General features: G+C 45.9%; 1 protein-coding gene across 3 annotated transcripts in view; it reads right to left on the reverse strand.

Moving 5' to 3' along the window:
* Nucleotides 1–16035, reverse strand: part of TEX11 (testis expressed 11) — a 147858-nt gene that overhangs the window by 114613 nt on the left and 17210 nt on the right. For all 3 annotated transcript variants that reach the window (XM_078854303.1, XM_073358618.1, XM_073358617.1), the window contains 4 exons: nt 15233–15312; nt 5077–5157; nt 4859–4978; nt 3013–3093 (listed from right to left, as the gene is read on the reverse strand). In XM_078854303.1, coding sequence (XP_078710429.1) covers nt 3013–3093; nt 4859–4978; nt 5077–5157; nt 15233–15312 — 362 coding nt within the window. The remainder of the gene's footprint in view (nt 1–3012; nt 3094–4858; nt 4979–5076; nt 5158–15232; nt 15313–16035) is intronic.

Consider the following 16035-nt stretch of genomic DNA (forward strand, 5'->3'; position numbering starts at 1 on the left):
ATCTGAATCTGCCAGGATCAACCCACAATCCAATCCACTAGCCGTCTTCTACCTGTATCCACAGCCGCACCCACATCCATAGCAACAAGCCATCTCACAGGGCTAGCAACAGGGGGAGGAGGGAAAGAGGGAGTGGAGGAGCGGGGTCTGACAGGGAAGAGGCAGCACGAGGATGGGGACTGGGGGTAAGGGGCAAGGTGGGGGCGGGTCTCGAGGAGAAGAGGCACTGCAGAAGGGGTTGCTGGGAGGAAGGAGCGTTGCATCGCATGCTGTTCCCAGGGGGCTCGCAAGCGATGGCACATGGCAGATCAGTGCGTGTTGCATCGCAGTGCGTTGGAGGGATGGGGCGCCAGGGCCCCGCCCACTCCAATCCCCAGGGCCGGGGACAGGCCCTGCTGCCGAGGAGCCGGTGGGCCGGGCCTGGGACTGGGAGCGTGGCCAATGTTGCCGCGCCAGGCCATGATGGGGACGCTGGCACTGCCTGAGGGGCCCAAGCTGCTGGACAGGAAGTAGCACGACGAGCGGGTGCTGGACAGCCCCAACTCTGATCTGCTGCCCAGCCACTGGCTGCCAGTCCTGAGCATGCTGCGCCCCCCAGGCTGCCCGAGCTGGACACCGCGAGCCAGGCGCCACCAATGACTAGAACCCTGCCCAGTTGTATCTGCAGCCGATCCACTATCCGCAAAAACGGTCTGTGGATATGAAGCGGATATCTGCAGATTTGCAGGGCTCTACCTGGGGCTAGCCAGTTTGGCAGCAGAATCACCTGACTGGCCAGCCCAGCCCACCCAACTGGCTTCAAGATCGCTACAGGTCTGCATTTAAGCTCAGCAGCAGCAACAAGTTGCTGGCGGCTCAACACTTACGCCTGCAGCTGTGATCCTATATGCCTTCTTCCCAGCCTTGCTCCACCCCTGCTCAGTTCCCAGCTCTGGCCCTGACCCCTGGTTCCTAGCTCCATCTCTGATCCTCAGCAATGCCCCTGGCCTCTGACACTGATTCCAACCACTAGGTCTGACCGCCACTGCTCCAATCACTAGGCATAACTGCCCACACCCTGGTCCGTGAAAGTTTGAGCAGCCCAAAAAGACAAGATGTAATTTAGCTGCACAATGGACCACACTAAAGTTGATGCCTCTTTGGCAGAGTTAGCGAGCACCCTGAAGAATCTATTAAAGCCAGGTCCATGCCCTTCAGGCACAAGCCACGTCATCAGTGACTCAGGCTCCCTGAGTACCCAAGATCCCAACTGTCTGACAAGCTTGATAGGGACTGTGGAAAATACTGTGGGTTCTTAAACCAGCGCCAGTTCCTGTTCCTGCTGTGCCAACAGTCATTTCCTGCCTACCAAACCATAGTGGGACTCGTCATTAGTCTGCAGACTGGGGAAGCATTGACCTGGGATTCTCCACTGCTTGAGAAATCTAGTCCCCTCTTGAGTCAGTTCAAGGAATTTGTCCAAGCCACTTCAATGACCTTCAACAACCCAAATGGTAACATACAGCAGAAGCCATGCACCAGGTATTGAAGCAAGGATGCCAGCTGGTTGCTCACTACGCTGCAGATTTTCAGCACCTGGTAACAGACACAAACTGGAACAAGGCAGCTCAGTGCTGTCCCTTCCAGCTGGGATAGACTCAAGGAGGAGTGGCACAGACAGAATCCCCAACTGGGCTGGATGCATTTATCTAGCTAGGCATCAAGACTGCCAATAGCTTATTGTAATGCTGCTAAGAAAAGAGGATGGCTTCTTGACCCACACCTGTCTTAACAGAACCAACTAGCCAGCAGTCAGCACGCACTTTACAGCGTGAACTTCTGCAAGCAGATGTGGTCTACAAGCATTAAGCTGATTGGGGTCACCAGGCTGCACCTAACTTTAGCATTGGTCATCTGATCCGGTTATCAACCAGCAAGGTCTGGTTATCAACTCAGAATCTCAAATCAACCTGAGCATCAGCTAAGCTGGATCACCAATACCTAAGCCCATCCAAGATTCTCAAGCAGATCAATCCAGTGACATTCAAGATTCAATTATCAGAGTCGGTGAAGACCCATCCTCTGACCGAACTCCCTCTTAAAACATTACCTAGAGACCTTCCCAGGAAAGGTTGAGAGCCGCTGTCCTAAGCCATCAAGTTTAACATTACTTAATGGAGGAGTTTCATGTAACATTTAAAATGAAATGAAAAGGAGCAATACAAATACCCCAGTGAGTCACTTTAATGACTCATCCAATGATTGCAGCTTTGTCCATGCAACTAGAATGAAAGCAAAACTCCTCAAATCAGTTACACTCAGATACTCTTAAGGATATGCAGAGATTTTCACAGAAACCAGTTAAATCCCATTCAACCACAACATGCACAGTACCACATTTCACTTTCAAAAGTCATATTTCAGCCTTCATCCATCCCTTTAGATTTTAGAGACTAATCAACTTATTTGAGCATAAGCTTTCGTGAGCTACAGCTCACTTCATCGGACACATCCGATGAAGTGAGCTGTAGCTCACGAAAGCTTATGCTCAAATAAATTGGTTAGTCTCTAAGGTGCCACAAGTCCTCCTTTTCTTTTTGCGAATACAGACTAACATGGCTGTTACTCTGAACCCTTTAGATTTTATTACTTACACTGTAGAGTAGTGGTGGGCAACCTGTGACCCGCAGGCTGCATGCGGCCCGTCAGGGTAATCTGGTGGCGGGCCGCGAGATAGTTTGTTTACATTGACCGTCCGCAGGGACAGCCACCCGCAGTTCCCAGTGGCCTCAGTTCACCATTCCCGGCCAACGGGAACTGCAGGAAGCAGCAAGAGCAGGTGAACTTTGAAGAAACAAATGTCCTTAGTACAAAAGAACAAGCAAAGGAAAGACACAGAATAGATGTACAGAGAATTGTCTTAATAAGTATTTTTCAGAATTTTCTGAGACATCAGTAGCTCCTTGAAAAGCTGCTTTCTTTCTTGTTAATATTAAACTTTTGGAAGGACACAAAAGAACTGATTTCACTGACCTGTTTTGGCAGCCTTGTCAACATATCTTTGCAGCGTTGCAAACATGTCACTGCTTTCTGAAAATACCCTTGAACAACTGCCTAAGAAAGCAACAGAACATGCCAATAAATTGTTAGAATAAAAACAATTTGTCTTTAAATACCCTCTCGGCTCACAATACAGTGCAACTCACTATACTGTAAGTGGAGAGATAACAAAAACAGCAAGACACACTGTGAAATTCTGAGGTTATAGTGCGTGAACATGTAGAATCATGTGATCATTTCCTTCCAATGCTAAAATTGCCATGAAGATACAAGGCAGAGGATCCTACTGCATGTAGTCAATGCCCCTCAGTGGGGCGATGAAGAGAAGGATGCTGGCTTATGATTTTTGGGCCTCTTCCATGAATACAGTCCCTGAGAGGGTCACACACAAAAAAACTCCAATAAAATGCAGTTGGTGAGTCACCATAGTAAAAAGTTTGGGAACACAGTTCAGCAAATCTGATCTCCAGACACATTGGCCCCTCCACTGGCTCCCTGTGCAACTTTGGGATTGAGGCCTTCTCCTATTTGTACCCCAATTTCTGTACCACTTTTTAGTTTTGCCAACCCCAACTATTCAAAAATCATGGGTGGCTTACAAATCATGAGTTTTTTTATCTTTTTTATTTCTTTTTGGTGCTTTAGAAGGGTACACTTGCGTCATTTTCAAACTTTTCTTCTTAAGGACTACAAATTTACTTTTATTAAAATTATTTTTAAGAAAACTGAGATTCTCGCCTATTCACATGATTTGCAGAGGTTGGAGCTTTAAGAAAAATCACCAAATATCGTGAGACTCATCTTAAAATCATGAGTTGGCAACGATGACCTCCCTACTTATATATAAAAAACACTGTACATAAAAAATAGTTTATATATGCGTGTGTGCATAGTTAGCATAGCTAAAGATTACCATCTAGTGGCACATGCAATAAAGTTGTTATTATGCACTGCAAGTAGCTTCCTGTGTGCAGCTTTTTAACACCTCTTAGATCTTGGCTATTTGTGATCTAGATGCAATGTTGCACTTAAGTATTATTTGATTACTTTAGTGACAGAATATTGGTACAGAGATGTGTGGTTTTGAATTTACGTATCTCACTAAATATATGTTGCACTGCTGTGGATGTGGAGACCCTGGCTCAACCCCAATATCAGATATCTTGCTTCTTCAGCCAGTGAAGCACAGACCTTTGTAGGAGGTGACTCAGGCCTCGAAAAGATAGCTGTCCATTTTATAAACACTCCTGCGAGCTAAATCACAAAAGGTATGTCTACACAGCAAAAAAAAAACAAAACCATGGCTGGCCTATACCAGCCGACTCAGGCTAGTGGTGCTTGCGCTGCGGGGGCTGTTTTATTGCTGTGTAGACTTCTGGGCTCGAGCTGGAGCCTGAGTTCTAGGACACTCCCATCTCGCAGGGTCGTAGAACCCAGGCTGTAGTTCAAGCCAGGCATCTACACAGCAATGAAACAGCCCCACAGCCCCCGCCAAGTCAGCCGGCACAGGCCAACTGCAGGTGTCTAGTTGCTGTGTAGACATACTCCAAGTCTTCATGAAATGAACTAAACAACTTTGCAGGATTATGATAAATTAGTGGAGTTACATGTCGAAAAAATAGGTATATTAAGAATGCTTAAATTACTGCAACACTGAGGGGTCAAATCTGAGACCTTACAGCAGATCTAGGAAACTTATCTTTCCAGTTTAATGACAGGAACTCACACTTCTAACAACTGAGTCAAAGTTCCAGTATGATCATTCATACATTCCATATGCCCCAGTGACCTACAAAGGGAAACCGGCCAGGACACGTACTGATTCAGCCTGATAAGACAGTACTTTGAACAGGTCCTTCTCTACATCAGCTTTGTGCACCTGAATATCTGCCTCACCACTGCTCCTCTTCATTAATTGGGCATATAGTTTTTCTAGACTCTGGAAAAGAAAACATAAGCACCCAGAAAGCTGTTACTCAATTGTAGCACTTGCTAGTAAGAGTGTCTGCAGGAGACTGTACCTAGCCAGAAACTTACATTTATGGCAATCACAAGAAATCCATCACCAAGGGCGGCTTTTCCAACATCCACCCACCCTTTTCCAGTCTTCATGGTCATCTGAAGCAGAAAAGGAACATGTTTTGTGAAAATTCAACCCAAATCATTTCTCACTTGTTCTTTATCCTCGGCATCGTCAACCTCTGAAGAACAAAGGAAGCAGAATTGCACTGGGGGAAAGATCCTGACTGAAAGACTTTCAGCCAGTAAGACTGTTGGAACATGTGGTGAGATTCACCTTTGCTTTGTATTCACTTAGCTTGTTAAATTAGGTGTTAGTTGCATTTTACCTTTTATTTCCTTGTAACCAATTCTGACTTATATCCCTCATTACTTGAAGTCACTTAAAATCTATCTTTCTATAGTTAATTTTTGTTGTCGTTATTTTATCTAAACCAGTATAAGATTGAAATGTTTGGGAAACTCCATTTGGGATAACAAGACCTGTGCATATCATTTTCTATTAATAAATGACAGACCTGATATGAGCTCCTATCATCCAGGAGGGTGCTGGGCAATACAAGACACACGTTTCTGGAGGAAATCTGGAACTGAAAGTTTGCTGGTGTTGCCTTGTAGTGTAATTCTATAGTACTCATGGAATATAGCAGGGAGTGATTTACATGCTGGAGGCTGCGTGAGAGCAGACTTGGACTGGTTATTTTCACAGCGAAGCAGGGTAAAAGGCTGCAGAATTGAGGGGACACAGCTATCCATCAGTCCAGATCATACCCTGGGTAATGTCTCAAAAGGGTCCCCTGTTCTTTGCAAACATCTCTCATCTCAGAGCTGACAAACTCACTATGCCAAACATGTCTTAAGAGATATTTATCCATAAATAGTAACATATAAGGTATCTACAGAACGCTCGTAACTTGTCAAGATTCATAATTATTGTGAGATGCATATATGGGTAATATTTAAGGAATAATGTATTTATTTTGAAAGTTTGCTTTATGGACCTGGAGTACAAACACCAGGAGATAATGTGTCTTGGTGATAGCCCATTCGAGCAAAGAGAAGTTGTCACCACTCCCTGTTTGGCCAGTGATGCAATTTAAGGTTCAATTGTTTAGCCTTGTGCAGTACTAAGACTGTGAATGGGAAACCATCAGAGGTAACAAACAACAACTGAAACCACTTAAAGAGTTAAAAAAAAATAAAACTTTAACCAAGACTGTGGGTTGCTCAATCTATAAATAGAAACAAAAGGCTGTTTTCAGTATAACATATGGGAGGGAGAGGACTCTGTATCCATTCGCTGAGAAAAACCCCTTATAGAGCAGGGCTGCTTTCATGAACATTTGGATCCTCGTTCTTGAGAAACCAGCCAGCTCTGCCACAGACTGAATTTTGGAGGGAAATCTACTTTTCTACCACACTCTCGTTCCTAGTTAAATTCTTATACTGTCTTAAATAAATCTTATTTTGTTTTATTGTAAGTGCTCACAAGTGCTGTGCGGTTACAGAAGCAGTGATTAAAGATAAAACTGGCAAACTGAAGTACCTACTTCTTGGAGGCAAGGATCTGGAATTTTTGGGAGTAGCAATGTCAGAGGGACTGGGGTGTACTCACTGTTAACCTGCAAGGTGAAGTTAGGGCTAGCATAGCCCAGAGCAGTGGTAGCCAACCTGAGCCTGAGAAGGAGCCAGAATTTACCAATGTACATTACCAAAGAGCCGCAGTAATATGTCAGCAGCCCCACCCACATCAGCTCCCCACCCCGCTCCCAGCACCTCCCGCCCACCAGCAGCCCTGCCAATCAGTGCCTCCCCCTCCCTCCCTCCCTCCCTGCACCTCCCGATCAGCTGTTTCGTGGCGTGCAGGAGGCTCTGGGGGGGGAGGGGAAGGAGCCAAGGCATGGCAGGCTCAGGGGAGGGGGTGGGAAGGGGTGGAGTTGGGGCAGGGCCTGTGGCAGAGCCAGGGGTTGAGCAGTGAGCACCCCCGAGCCCATTGGAAAGTTGGCGCCTGTAGCTCCAGCCCAGGAGTCAGTGCCTAGACAAGAAGCCACATTTTAACTTCTGAAGAGCCACATGTGGCTCCGGAGGATAGTACTTAAGTGACTGAAAGCCTAGCAGTGTCAGGGAGCTGACACACCCAGCTAACACAAGAAAGACTCACTGTTGCTGGAGGCAGGGGGTAACAAGGTGACCCACAGTCCTGGGTATCCCAAGAACCATCACAGGTATACAGATACCTCAGCAGGGGTGCCAACTGGGGGGCAGGGGAGAGCAGGAGGAGAGCCCCCCATCCCGAGTTTCCTACAGGAGGTGTGTGAGCTCCCAGGTGGAGCTCTTAACTACAGCACAACATTAGTGTGAAATGTACGTTCTGCAGAGGAGAGATGTCCCTGGGGCAGGGAGTCAGTATTTTCTTTACAAACAGAGGCAGGGTGATTAAGGCAAGAAAGGGCTGGTGATTAAAGATCTGAAAATCTAGCCTGTAAAACAGGAATCCCAGGGTGGGGGTGCGTGTTTTAGAGCCAAAGCAGGGGACTCAGAAAAAATACAGCCAAGCCCTCTGAGCCAAGGTTACATTCAGAAAAGGGGGAGGTTTGGAGGTGTAGGTGAAAAGAAGGGGCAAAAACCCAGGGAAGGGATAGAAGTGGTACAGAGAAGTTCCCACTCTACCTGTGGGTACTTATGCGGCCCCAGCACCATAGTATCTGAGCGCCTCACAAGGTCTAACCTATTTCTCCTCACAGCCCCTCGGTGAGGTAGAGCAGTGCTGTTATCATCATTCTACAGGTGGGGCACTGAGGCACACACAAACTAAAGGCCAGATTTTCAAAAGTATTTAGGCACCTAGTGAGATTTTCAAAAGCACCTAGAAAGTTACGTGCTTTGTAAACTCCACTAGATACCTAGCAGCATCTTTGGGTGCCTAAAAACCTTTGAAACTCTGTCCCTAAGGCACCGGCCTGAGGTCATACAGAAAGTCCATGGGGAGGAGTAGAACTCAGGTCTTTCAGGACCAGTTCCCTATCCAGTAGACCAGCTGCTCTCTCTGCTGCATGCTGCAAAAAGAGAGGAACCTGATAGATGGGAGCAAAACCAAGGTGGCCAGTTCTCTGAGACTCCAGCAAACGGTCCCAGGAGATTGGGATGGAGGTCATGGTTGACAGCATGAAAATCAGCACAAAGGTCAGAAAGGATGGAGAATGAGAATCAGATGAGAGGAAACTGCTTAACTCCAAAGGGGTGGCAGGTTCTGCCCCATGCTGGGTTGTAGAGCAATGGCTGCTATGCAATTTTACATTTTAACTGAAAACCATTTTGTTTTGTCATTTTTTGATCTAGGTTTGAGAAACGGAAAGAATCAGAAAGTGTCATAAGTATCAGATGTGTTTATGCCTCAAATTTTTAGGGTTTCAGCTATATCCAGGCCAATTCCAGAACAAAGAACAGAAATTACACCCACAGAGTCCATAAAGTCAATGACTATTGTCATGATTTGTATTATTCACTGGGCACCATCTGTGTGCCCAGCACTGTTCAGAATATGCCAGAAAATATAGTCCCTGAGAGCCAGTGTGTATAAAATGTGTAGCCCTGGATAAGATGGCTCAGATATTTAAGTATGAAGTGTATAGTTATTAAGAATTAGTAGGGGAAGCAAAAGTGGATGGGAATCTGGGAGGCAGTGACCATGAGTTGGTTGAGTTCAGGACCCTGACACAGGGAAGAAAGGTAAGCAGCAGGATATGGACCCTGGACTTCAGGAAAGCAGATTTCGACTCCCTCAGGGAACGGATGGGTAGGATCCCCTGGGGGACTAACATGAAGGGGAAAAGAGTCCAGGAGAGCTGGCTGTATTTCAAGGAATCCCTGTTGAGGTTACAGGGACAAACCACCCCGATGTGTCGAAAGAATAGTAAATATGGCAGGCGACCAGCTTGGCTTAACGGTGAAATCCTAGCAGATCTTAAACATAAAAAAGAAGCTTACAAGAAGTGGAAGGTTGGACATATGACCAGGGAAGAGTATAAAAATATTGCTCGGGCATGTAGGAATGAAATCAGGAGGGACAAATCGCACCTGGAGCTGCAGCTAGCGAGAGATGTTAAGAGTAACAAGAAGGGTTTCTTCAGGCATATTGGCAACAAGAAGAAAGCCAAGGAAAGTGTGCGCCCCTTAATGAATGAGGGAGGCAACCTAGTGACAGAGGATATGGAAAAAGCTAATGTACTCAATGCTTTTTTTGCCTCTGTCTTCACTAACTAGGTCAGCTCCCAGACTACTGCACTGGGCAGCACAACATGGGGAACAGATGGCCAGCCCTCTGTGGAGAAAGAGGTGGTTAGGGACTATTTAGAAAAGCTGGACGTGCACAAGTCCATGGGGCCGGATGAGTTCATCTGAGAGTGCTAAAGGAACTGGCGGCTGTGATTGCAGAGCCATTGGCCATTATCTTTGAAAACTCGTGGTGAACGGGGGAAGTCCCGGATGACTGGAAAAAGGCTAATCTAGTGGCAATCTTTAAAAAAGGGAAGAAGGAGGATCCTGGGAACTACAGGCCAGTCAGCCTCACTTCAGTCCCCGGAAAAATCATGGAGCAGGTCCTCAAAGATTCAATCCTGAAGCACTTAGAGGAGAGGAAAGTGATCAGGAACAGTCAGCATGGATTCACCAAGGGAAGGTCATGCCTGACTAATCTAATCGCCTTCTATGATGAGATTACTGGTTCTGTGGATGAAGGGAAAGCAGTGGATGTATTGTTTCTTGACTTTAGCAAAGCTTTTGACACGGTCTCCCACAGTATTCTTGTCAGCAAGTTAAAGAAGTATGGGCTGGATGAATGCACTATAAGGTGGGTAGAAAGTTGGCTAGATTGTCGGGCTCAACAGGTAGTGATCAATGGATCCATGTCTAGTTGGCAGCCGGTGTCAAGTGGAGTGCCCCAGGGGTCAGTCCTGGGGCCGGTTTTGTTCAATATCTTCATAAATGATCTGGAGGATGGTGTGGATTGCACTCTCAGAAAACTTGCGGATGATACTAAACTGGAAGGAGTGGTAGATACGCTGGAGGGCAGGGATAAGATACAGAGGGACCTAGACAAATTGGAGAATTGGGCCAAAAGAAATCTGATGAGGTTCAATAAGGATAAGTGCAGGGTCCTGCACTTAGGACGGAAGAACCCAATGCACAGCTACAGACTAGGGACCGAATGGCTAGGCAGCAGTTCTGCGGAAAAGGACCTAGGGGTGACAGTGGACGAGAAGCTGGATATGAGTCAGCAGTGTGCCCTTGTTGCCAAGAAGGCCAATGGCATTTTGGGATGTATAAGTAGGGGCATAGCGAGCAGATCGAGGGACGTGATCGTCCCCCTCTATTCGACATTGGTGAGGCCTCATCTGGAGTACTGTGTCCAGTTTTGGGCCCCACACTACAAGAAGGATGTGGATAAATTGGAGAGAGTCCAGCGAAGGGCAACAAAAATGATTAGGGGACTGGAACACATGACTTATGAGGAGAGGCTGAGGGAACTGGGATTGTTTAGTCTGCAGAAGAGAAGAATGAGGGGGGATTTGATAGCTGCTTTCAACTACCTGAAAGGGGGTTCCAGAGAGGATGGTTCTAGACTATTCTCAGTGGTGGAAGAGGACAGGACAAGGAGTAATGGTCTCAAGTTGCAGTGGGGGAGGTTTAGGTTGGATATTAGGAAAAACTTTTTCACTAGGAGGGTGGTGAAACACTGGAATGCGTTGCCTAGGGAGGTGGTGGAATCTCCTTCCTTAGAAGTTTTTAAGGCCAGACTTGACAAAGCCCTGGCTGGGATTATTTAATTGGGGATTGGTCCTGCTTTTGAGCAGGGGGTTGGACTAGATGACCTCCTGAGGTCCCTTCTAACCCTGATATTCTATGATTCTATTCTATGATTCTAAGCACATTTTAATATCTATGAGTGGAGGCAACAGAAGTTTTACTGGATTACGGACTAGAAGATTTGACCCTCCAACTTTCATTCAAGAGGAAGAGCTGCTCAGAGCACCTGTGCCTGTTTATTTCCCTTTCCTGCCTGCAGTGGCCCTGATATACCTCAGAAGTCTCAATTTTTGTCTCAACTTTAAAATATAGAATTTTCTTAGTGTTTGGATTTAGTCTCCTGTGAGAACTGCAACTCAGTCGCTGTCGTGTTGTGTTTCAGAGCCTTCTGGAAAGTAACGAGCCTTTAAACAGAAGGGAAAGCAGTGTTACCAAGGCTCATGCTTTTGTCATGAGTCTCATGATAATTGTTTTCCTTAAAGCTCCGGCTCCTGGAGTCAAGGAGATATGTGATGATTTCAGCCTTCGTTCTGTGGAAGTATAACATTGTATAAGGGGACATGCTGGATACATTGTATATGAGAGCGCATGCCAAAATATGTTACAAAGTATCTGAGGGAGCACACGTAGGGACAGTTAGCTTTTGAATGGAGAAGCAATTAAGATAGAGCCAGCAAGTCTAAGAAGCAGGCATCAGAATGGAAGGTGTGAAGGGCAATTAGTTAAGTTAACTGGAAGCTGTTAAAGGAGATTGTTAAGGGTGGCAGGTAATTGAAGATACGTGACTGGTCTCAGAGATCTCGAAGGGTGGTGACTAAAATCTTTTTCTTCTTTTGTCTGTAACTTCTCTGTAACTTGTTCTCCAAAAAACTGTATAAATTAAAAGACACAAGCCCCACTCGGGGGGCTCACTTCTAAATGTATTAGCAGAGCAGCTGTGCTAATAAAACAGAGTGGTCTGATAAATTGTGAGTCTGAGTCAAACTTTGACAATTTTTTTAAAAAAATGAAGTTTCTAGCCCTTGTGGCTGTGGAGAAAGCTTCAAAATGTAACCCCAGTGCACCCTAAAGGCTCAAAAAGCAGAAGGCAAATAGAAAGAACACCAAATCTGTTATTTTTACATAATCTCATGAGTTTAAAGCCAATCTCGTGATTTTTGGTGATCCTGATTCATGATTTTTGAACATTTGGTATTGGCAACACTGTGAAAATGAAAGTGACTTGAAATTGTCACTTTCCCTCCTGTTTCCCTCCAGTTTCTAGTCTATTATTTGTAGTGAGGTAACACCCCAACAACCCCAGGCAGGTGCAGTATAAATTCTGAGGGCTTTGCCCTAGTTGGATGTTTCCAAAGTTAAACGATCTATTCCAAGACTGATGAACTGCAAAAAAGTGATAAAAAGTAATCTAGATTTTTCTACAGTTGTTTCAATTGTTGTATTCAAGAGTTAGTAACAAAGAATATACATTACAATTTTAAACCTAACCAGTGTCCCTCAAGTGACTTAACAGACTTAAAAGATGTGAGAACATCTTAGTATTAGAGCTGAGTGGGCCTAATATTTATTTAATCCTCTTTTTTTTATATAGGAATTAGATACAGTGCCTTAACAGCTAATTTCTAAATTATTATCTGCAAAAAACCCTAGAGTTTTCAGGTGCCTAAGTAGCCCCTGGATTCCCGGTTAAAGTTGCATTCCCTAACAAAATATGAAATGGCACCCCTATACCTCAGCCTGCTTAGTACCATGGCAAACACACCATTAAAAATCCTTTTACCCTTTATACCCACAAGAAGGAAAAATACCTAAAGCATTTAAATTGTAAAGTATTAAATAAGGCTTTAACTTCAACAACGCTTGTTCCTTTTCCCTTTAACTGGAGAGACTTCTTAGAAGGAAAAACCCCTTTATATGCTTTATATGACAGTCTCTTAGAGAAGTGATTTTCAAACTTTTTTTCTGGCAACCCAGTTGAAGAAAACTATTGATGCCCAAGACCCAACAGAGCTGGGGATGAGGGGTTTGGAGGTGTGGGGGGGCTCAGGGCTGGGGCAGAGGTTTTGGATGTGGGGGTGAGGGCTGTGGGGTGGGCTGGGAATGAGGGGGTCAGGGCTCTGGGCTGGGGGTGCAGGCTCTGGGTTGGGGCCAGGATGAGGGGTTTGAGGTGTAGGAGGGGGTCTCAGGACTATGGCAGGGGGCTGGGGTTGGGGCACGGGGGTGCAGAGGCAGGCTTCAGTCCTGTCCTGGCACCGTAGACTGCGCTGTGCCCTGGAGGCAGTCAGCAGCAGGTCCAGCTCCTAGGCAGATGCACGCAAGTGGCTCTCGCCCACAGGCACTGCCTATCCCCCCCCCCCCCCCAGCTCCCATTGGCCGGTGCTCAGGGCAAGGGCAGAGTTCCATGTCCCCCCGCCGCCTAGGAGCCAGACCTGCTGCTGGCCACTTCCGGGGTGTCAGAACAGGTAGAGACTAGCCTGCCATAGCCGGGCAGCACCGCCGACAGGACTTTTAATGGCCCAGTCGGCAATGCTGACCAGAGTCGCTGTGACCCAGTTCCTTTGATTCCATGACCCAGTTATGGGTCGTGACCCATGGTTTGAAAACCACTGTCTTAGAGGATATAAAGCAGGGATCGGCAACCTTTGGCACCTGCCACGTCCACAGGTTTGGCCGATTGCAGCTCCCACTGGCTGCAGTTCGCAGCTCCAGGCCAATGGGGGCTGCAGGAAGTGGCGGCCAGCATGTCCCTCAGCCCGCACCACTTCCCACAGCCCCCATTGGCCTGGAGCAGCGAACCACAGCCATTGGGAGCTGCAATAGGCTGAACCTGCAGATGCAGCAGGTAAACAAACCAGCCCAGCCCACCAGGGGGCTTACCCCGGTGGGCTACGTGCCAAAGGTTGCCGATCCCTGATATAAAGATGGTAATAACTGTCGTTTTCAGGGAAAAGAAGATGTTCGTTCAGATGGGCTGGAGCTGTTGTTATTGGCCATGTTAAAGTTTGATTCTGTTTCCTAAGAAAATAAAAGAAGACAAACACACAAAAGGGGAGAACAGCAAAGATAAAAATGTAGTTTATGTCTTTGGTGTTGACTTTCACTTGCAACCTCATTGTTCGAAAAACACAGGCATACCACCATTCCTATCAGCCACTCCAAGACCTTGCAAACTTGTACACCAGAACCAGGCGGTTAGGGCATTCCATTTAGCTACCTCTTCTTTTTGGTCACAGCCTTACATCAGTGTTGCAAAATACAGTCTTGGCTGGCTAAGCCAGACTCTTATTAGATAGAAGGAAACAGGAGAGGAATAGGTGAGAGAAGAAATAAGGTGGGGAAGGAAAAGATCACACAAGGGGTGTATGTGACAGTCTCACCTCCCAGATGGTATCTGAGAGTTAGCTAGAGCCAGTGGAGGTGTTAGTATCATCTGGGTCCCTCTCTCTGGCCTGATCAGGACATCCATCAGGATTAGGATGAAGAAGGTACTGGGTCCCAAGAGACAGTGGGGGGCAACAGCCATCATTGTGAAGACTGCTCCTTCCTCTCTCTAGTCTTTCCGTCAGCCAGCATTATGGTAGCCCTCTTTTCCCCAAAAAGTCTCTTTTGAGGACCCCAAAAGGGGAGTGTGAATGGACGAGCAGCCCATTTTCTCATCGTTTTGTCCACCAACCAGGCCTAGTGTCTGACACACCAATTTTTGTTCACTGATTTCCGGTTCCACACTTTTCTTGTTTACCAAGCATGATCTTAACACACTCCTTGAGTTATATCAGTAGGCATTTTTGCTTGGCCTAATTCAGTCTGTCTCGCTTTTGCACCTTTTCCCATCAACAGTTGTTGTTACAGGTTACTGTGGCATTTTATGAACTTGCACTCACTTTTTACAGTTGAGCTCATAATTAGGGTAAATTTGTAGGCCCAGTTATCACGACAGGATGTATTCTTTTGCATAAAGTACTGAAGCAGTAATTTACTTCTTTCACAATATTTTATTGGCTGGGTAAGGCAGAGCTAGTGCCGTTAATTTCCACGTGGGAGACCTCAGCAACTCATGTTCTCACCATGGACTAAGGGGTGTTATGCTGGTTTACTATGGAAGTCAACAAGGAATCCAGTTGCACCATAAAGACTAACAGATGTCAATGGAAGTCAAGGCTCATAATGGTATGGCTGAGAAACCCCTAACTATAATGGCTCAACCAGGTATCATTGTGATAACACAGGTCCAATTTTAGAAGATACATCCCTCAGAAATATAATTTCACTCACTTTCCTGAATTACTCTATCATTTGAAAGTACCTTTCCAAGATTTCCCTTGGAACCCACCATACTGCACTTGCATTCTCACCATTTAGCTAGACTTACCAAAATCTGCCTTCGCACCATCTCCTCTGGAGGATCGCTGCCTTCACACAGGCACACTAGCCTGCAAGAAACATGGCGCACTGCAAGAAAACAATGCATGCATACATAAGGATGGGCCACTTCCCCTGTTCTTTCAAGCCCTTATGAACTCCAACTCTAAAATCAGACTATGGAGAAGCTACTTCTTCACCAACTGATGCAATCAGAAACAATCATTTTTTAGGTAATGTAAATTCCCATTAACCTAACAACCAGAACACTGTTGTGTGCTGTCTGTCCCGTATAACCAGAGTAAAATGGAATTCAGCATAATAGCTTACAACTGATGTTTTTATAACTGCAAATCTCATAGAGCAGATCCGCTGCAGACTAGAAGCTCGAGCTCCACATCATACCCAAGCACCACACCAATGGGAAAGCGCCCAAGAGACTGCAGCCAGCTTGGAAACCTTACTCCACTGTAAAGTATGATGGGTAGTATATGTTTCTACCATGTGGGACTTAACCATGTTCCCATAGGCCCCGACTCCATGGGTGCTCCCAGACCTGACCATGCGTAAAGGTGATTTACAAAAAATATAATTGAACCTGTACCCAAAGCCTGAAAGGTTTTCTGCTTGTTTTTTTACAGTAGAAATTCAGATCTTATGTATGCTGGAAGACTCAAGGGTGACATGAGAATATATGATACAACATCACAAGAGACAGAAGATTAAAAGGTGCAGCAGGCAAGAGAGGAAGTGAATTTTAGCCATTGTTTAAAACTGCATTTTTTGCTTGCTTTTGTTAATATCTATTTATCA

Source organism: Lepidochelys kempii, chromosome 9, assembly GCF_965140285.1.
Source record: "Lepidochelys kempii isolate rLepKem1 chromosome 9, rLepKem1.hap1, whole genome shotgun sequence".
NCBI lineage: Eukaryota > Metazoa > Chordata > Testudines > Cheloniidae > Lepidochelys > Lepidochelys kempii.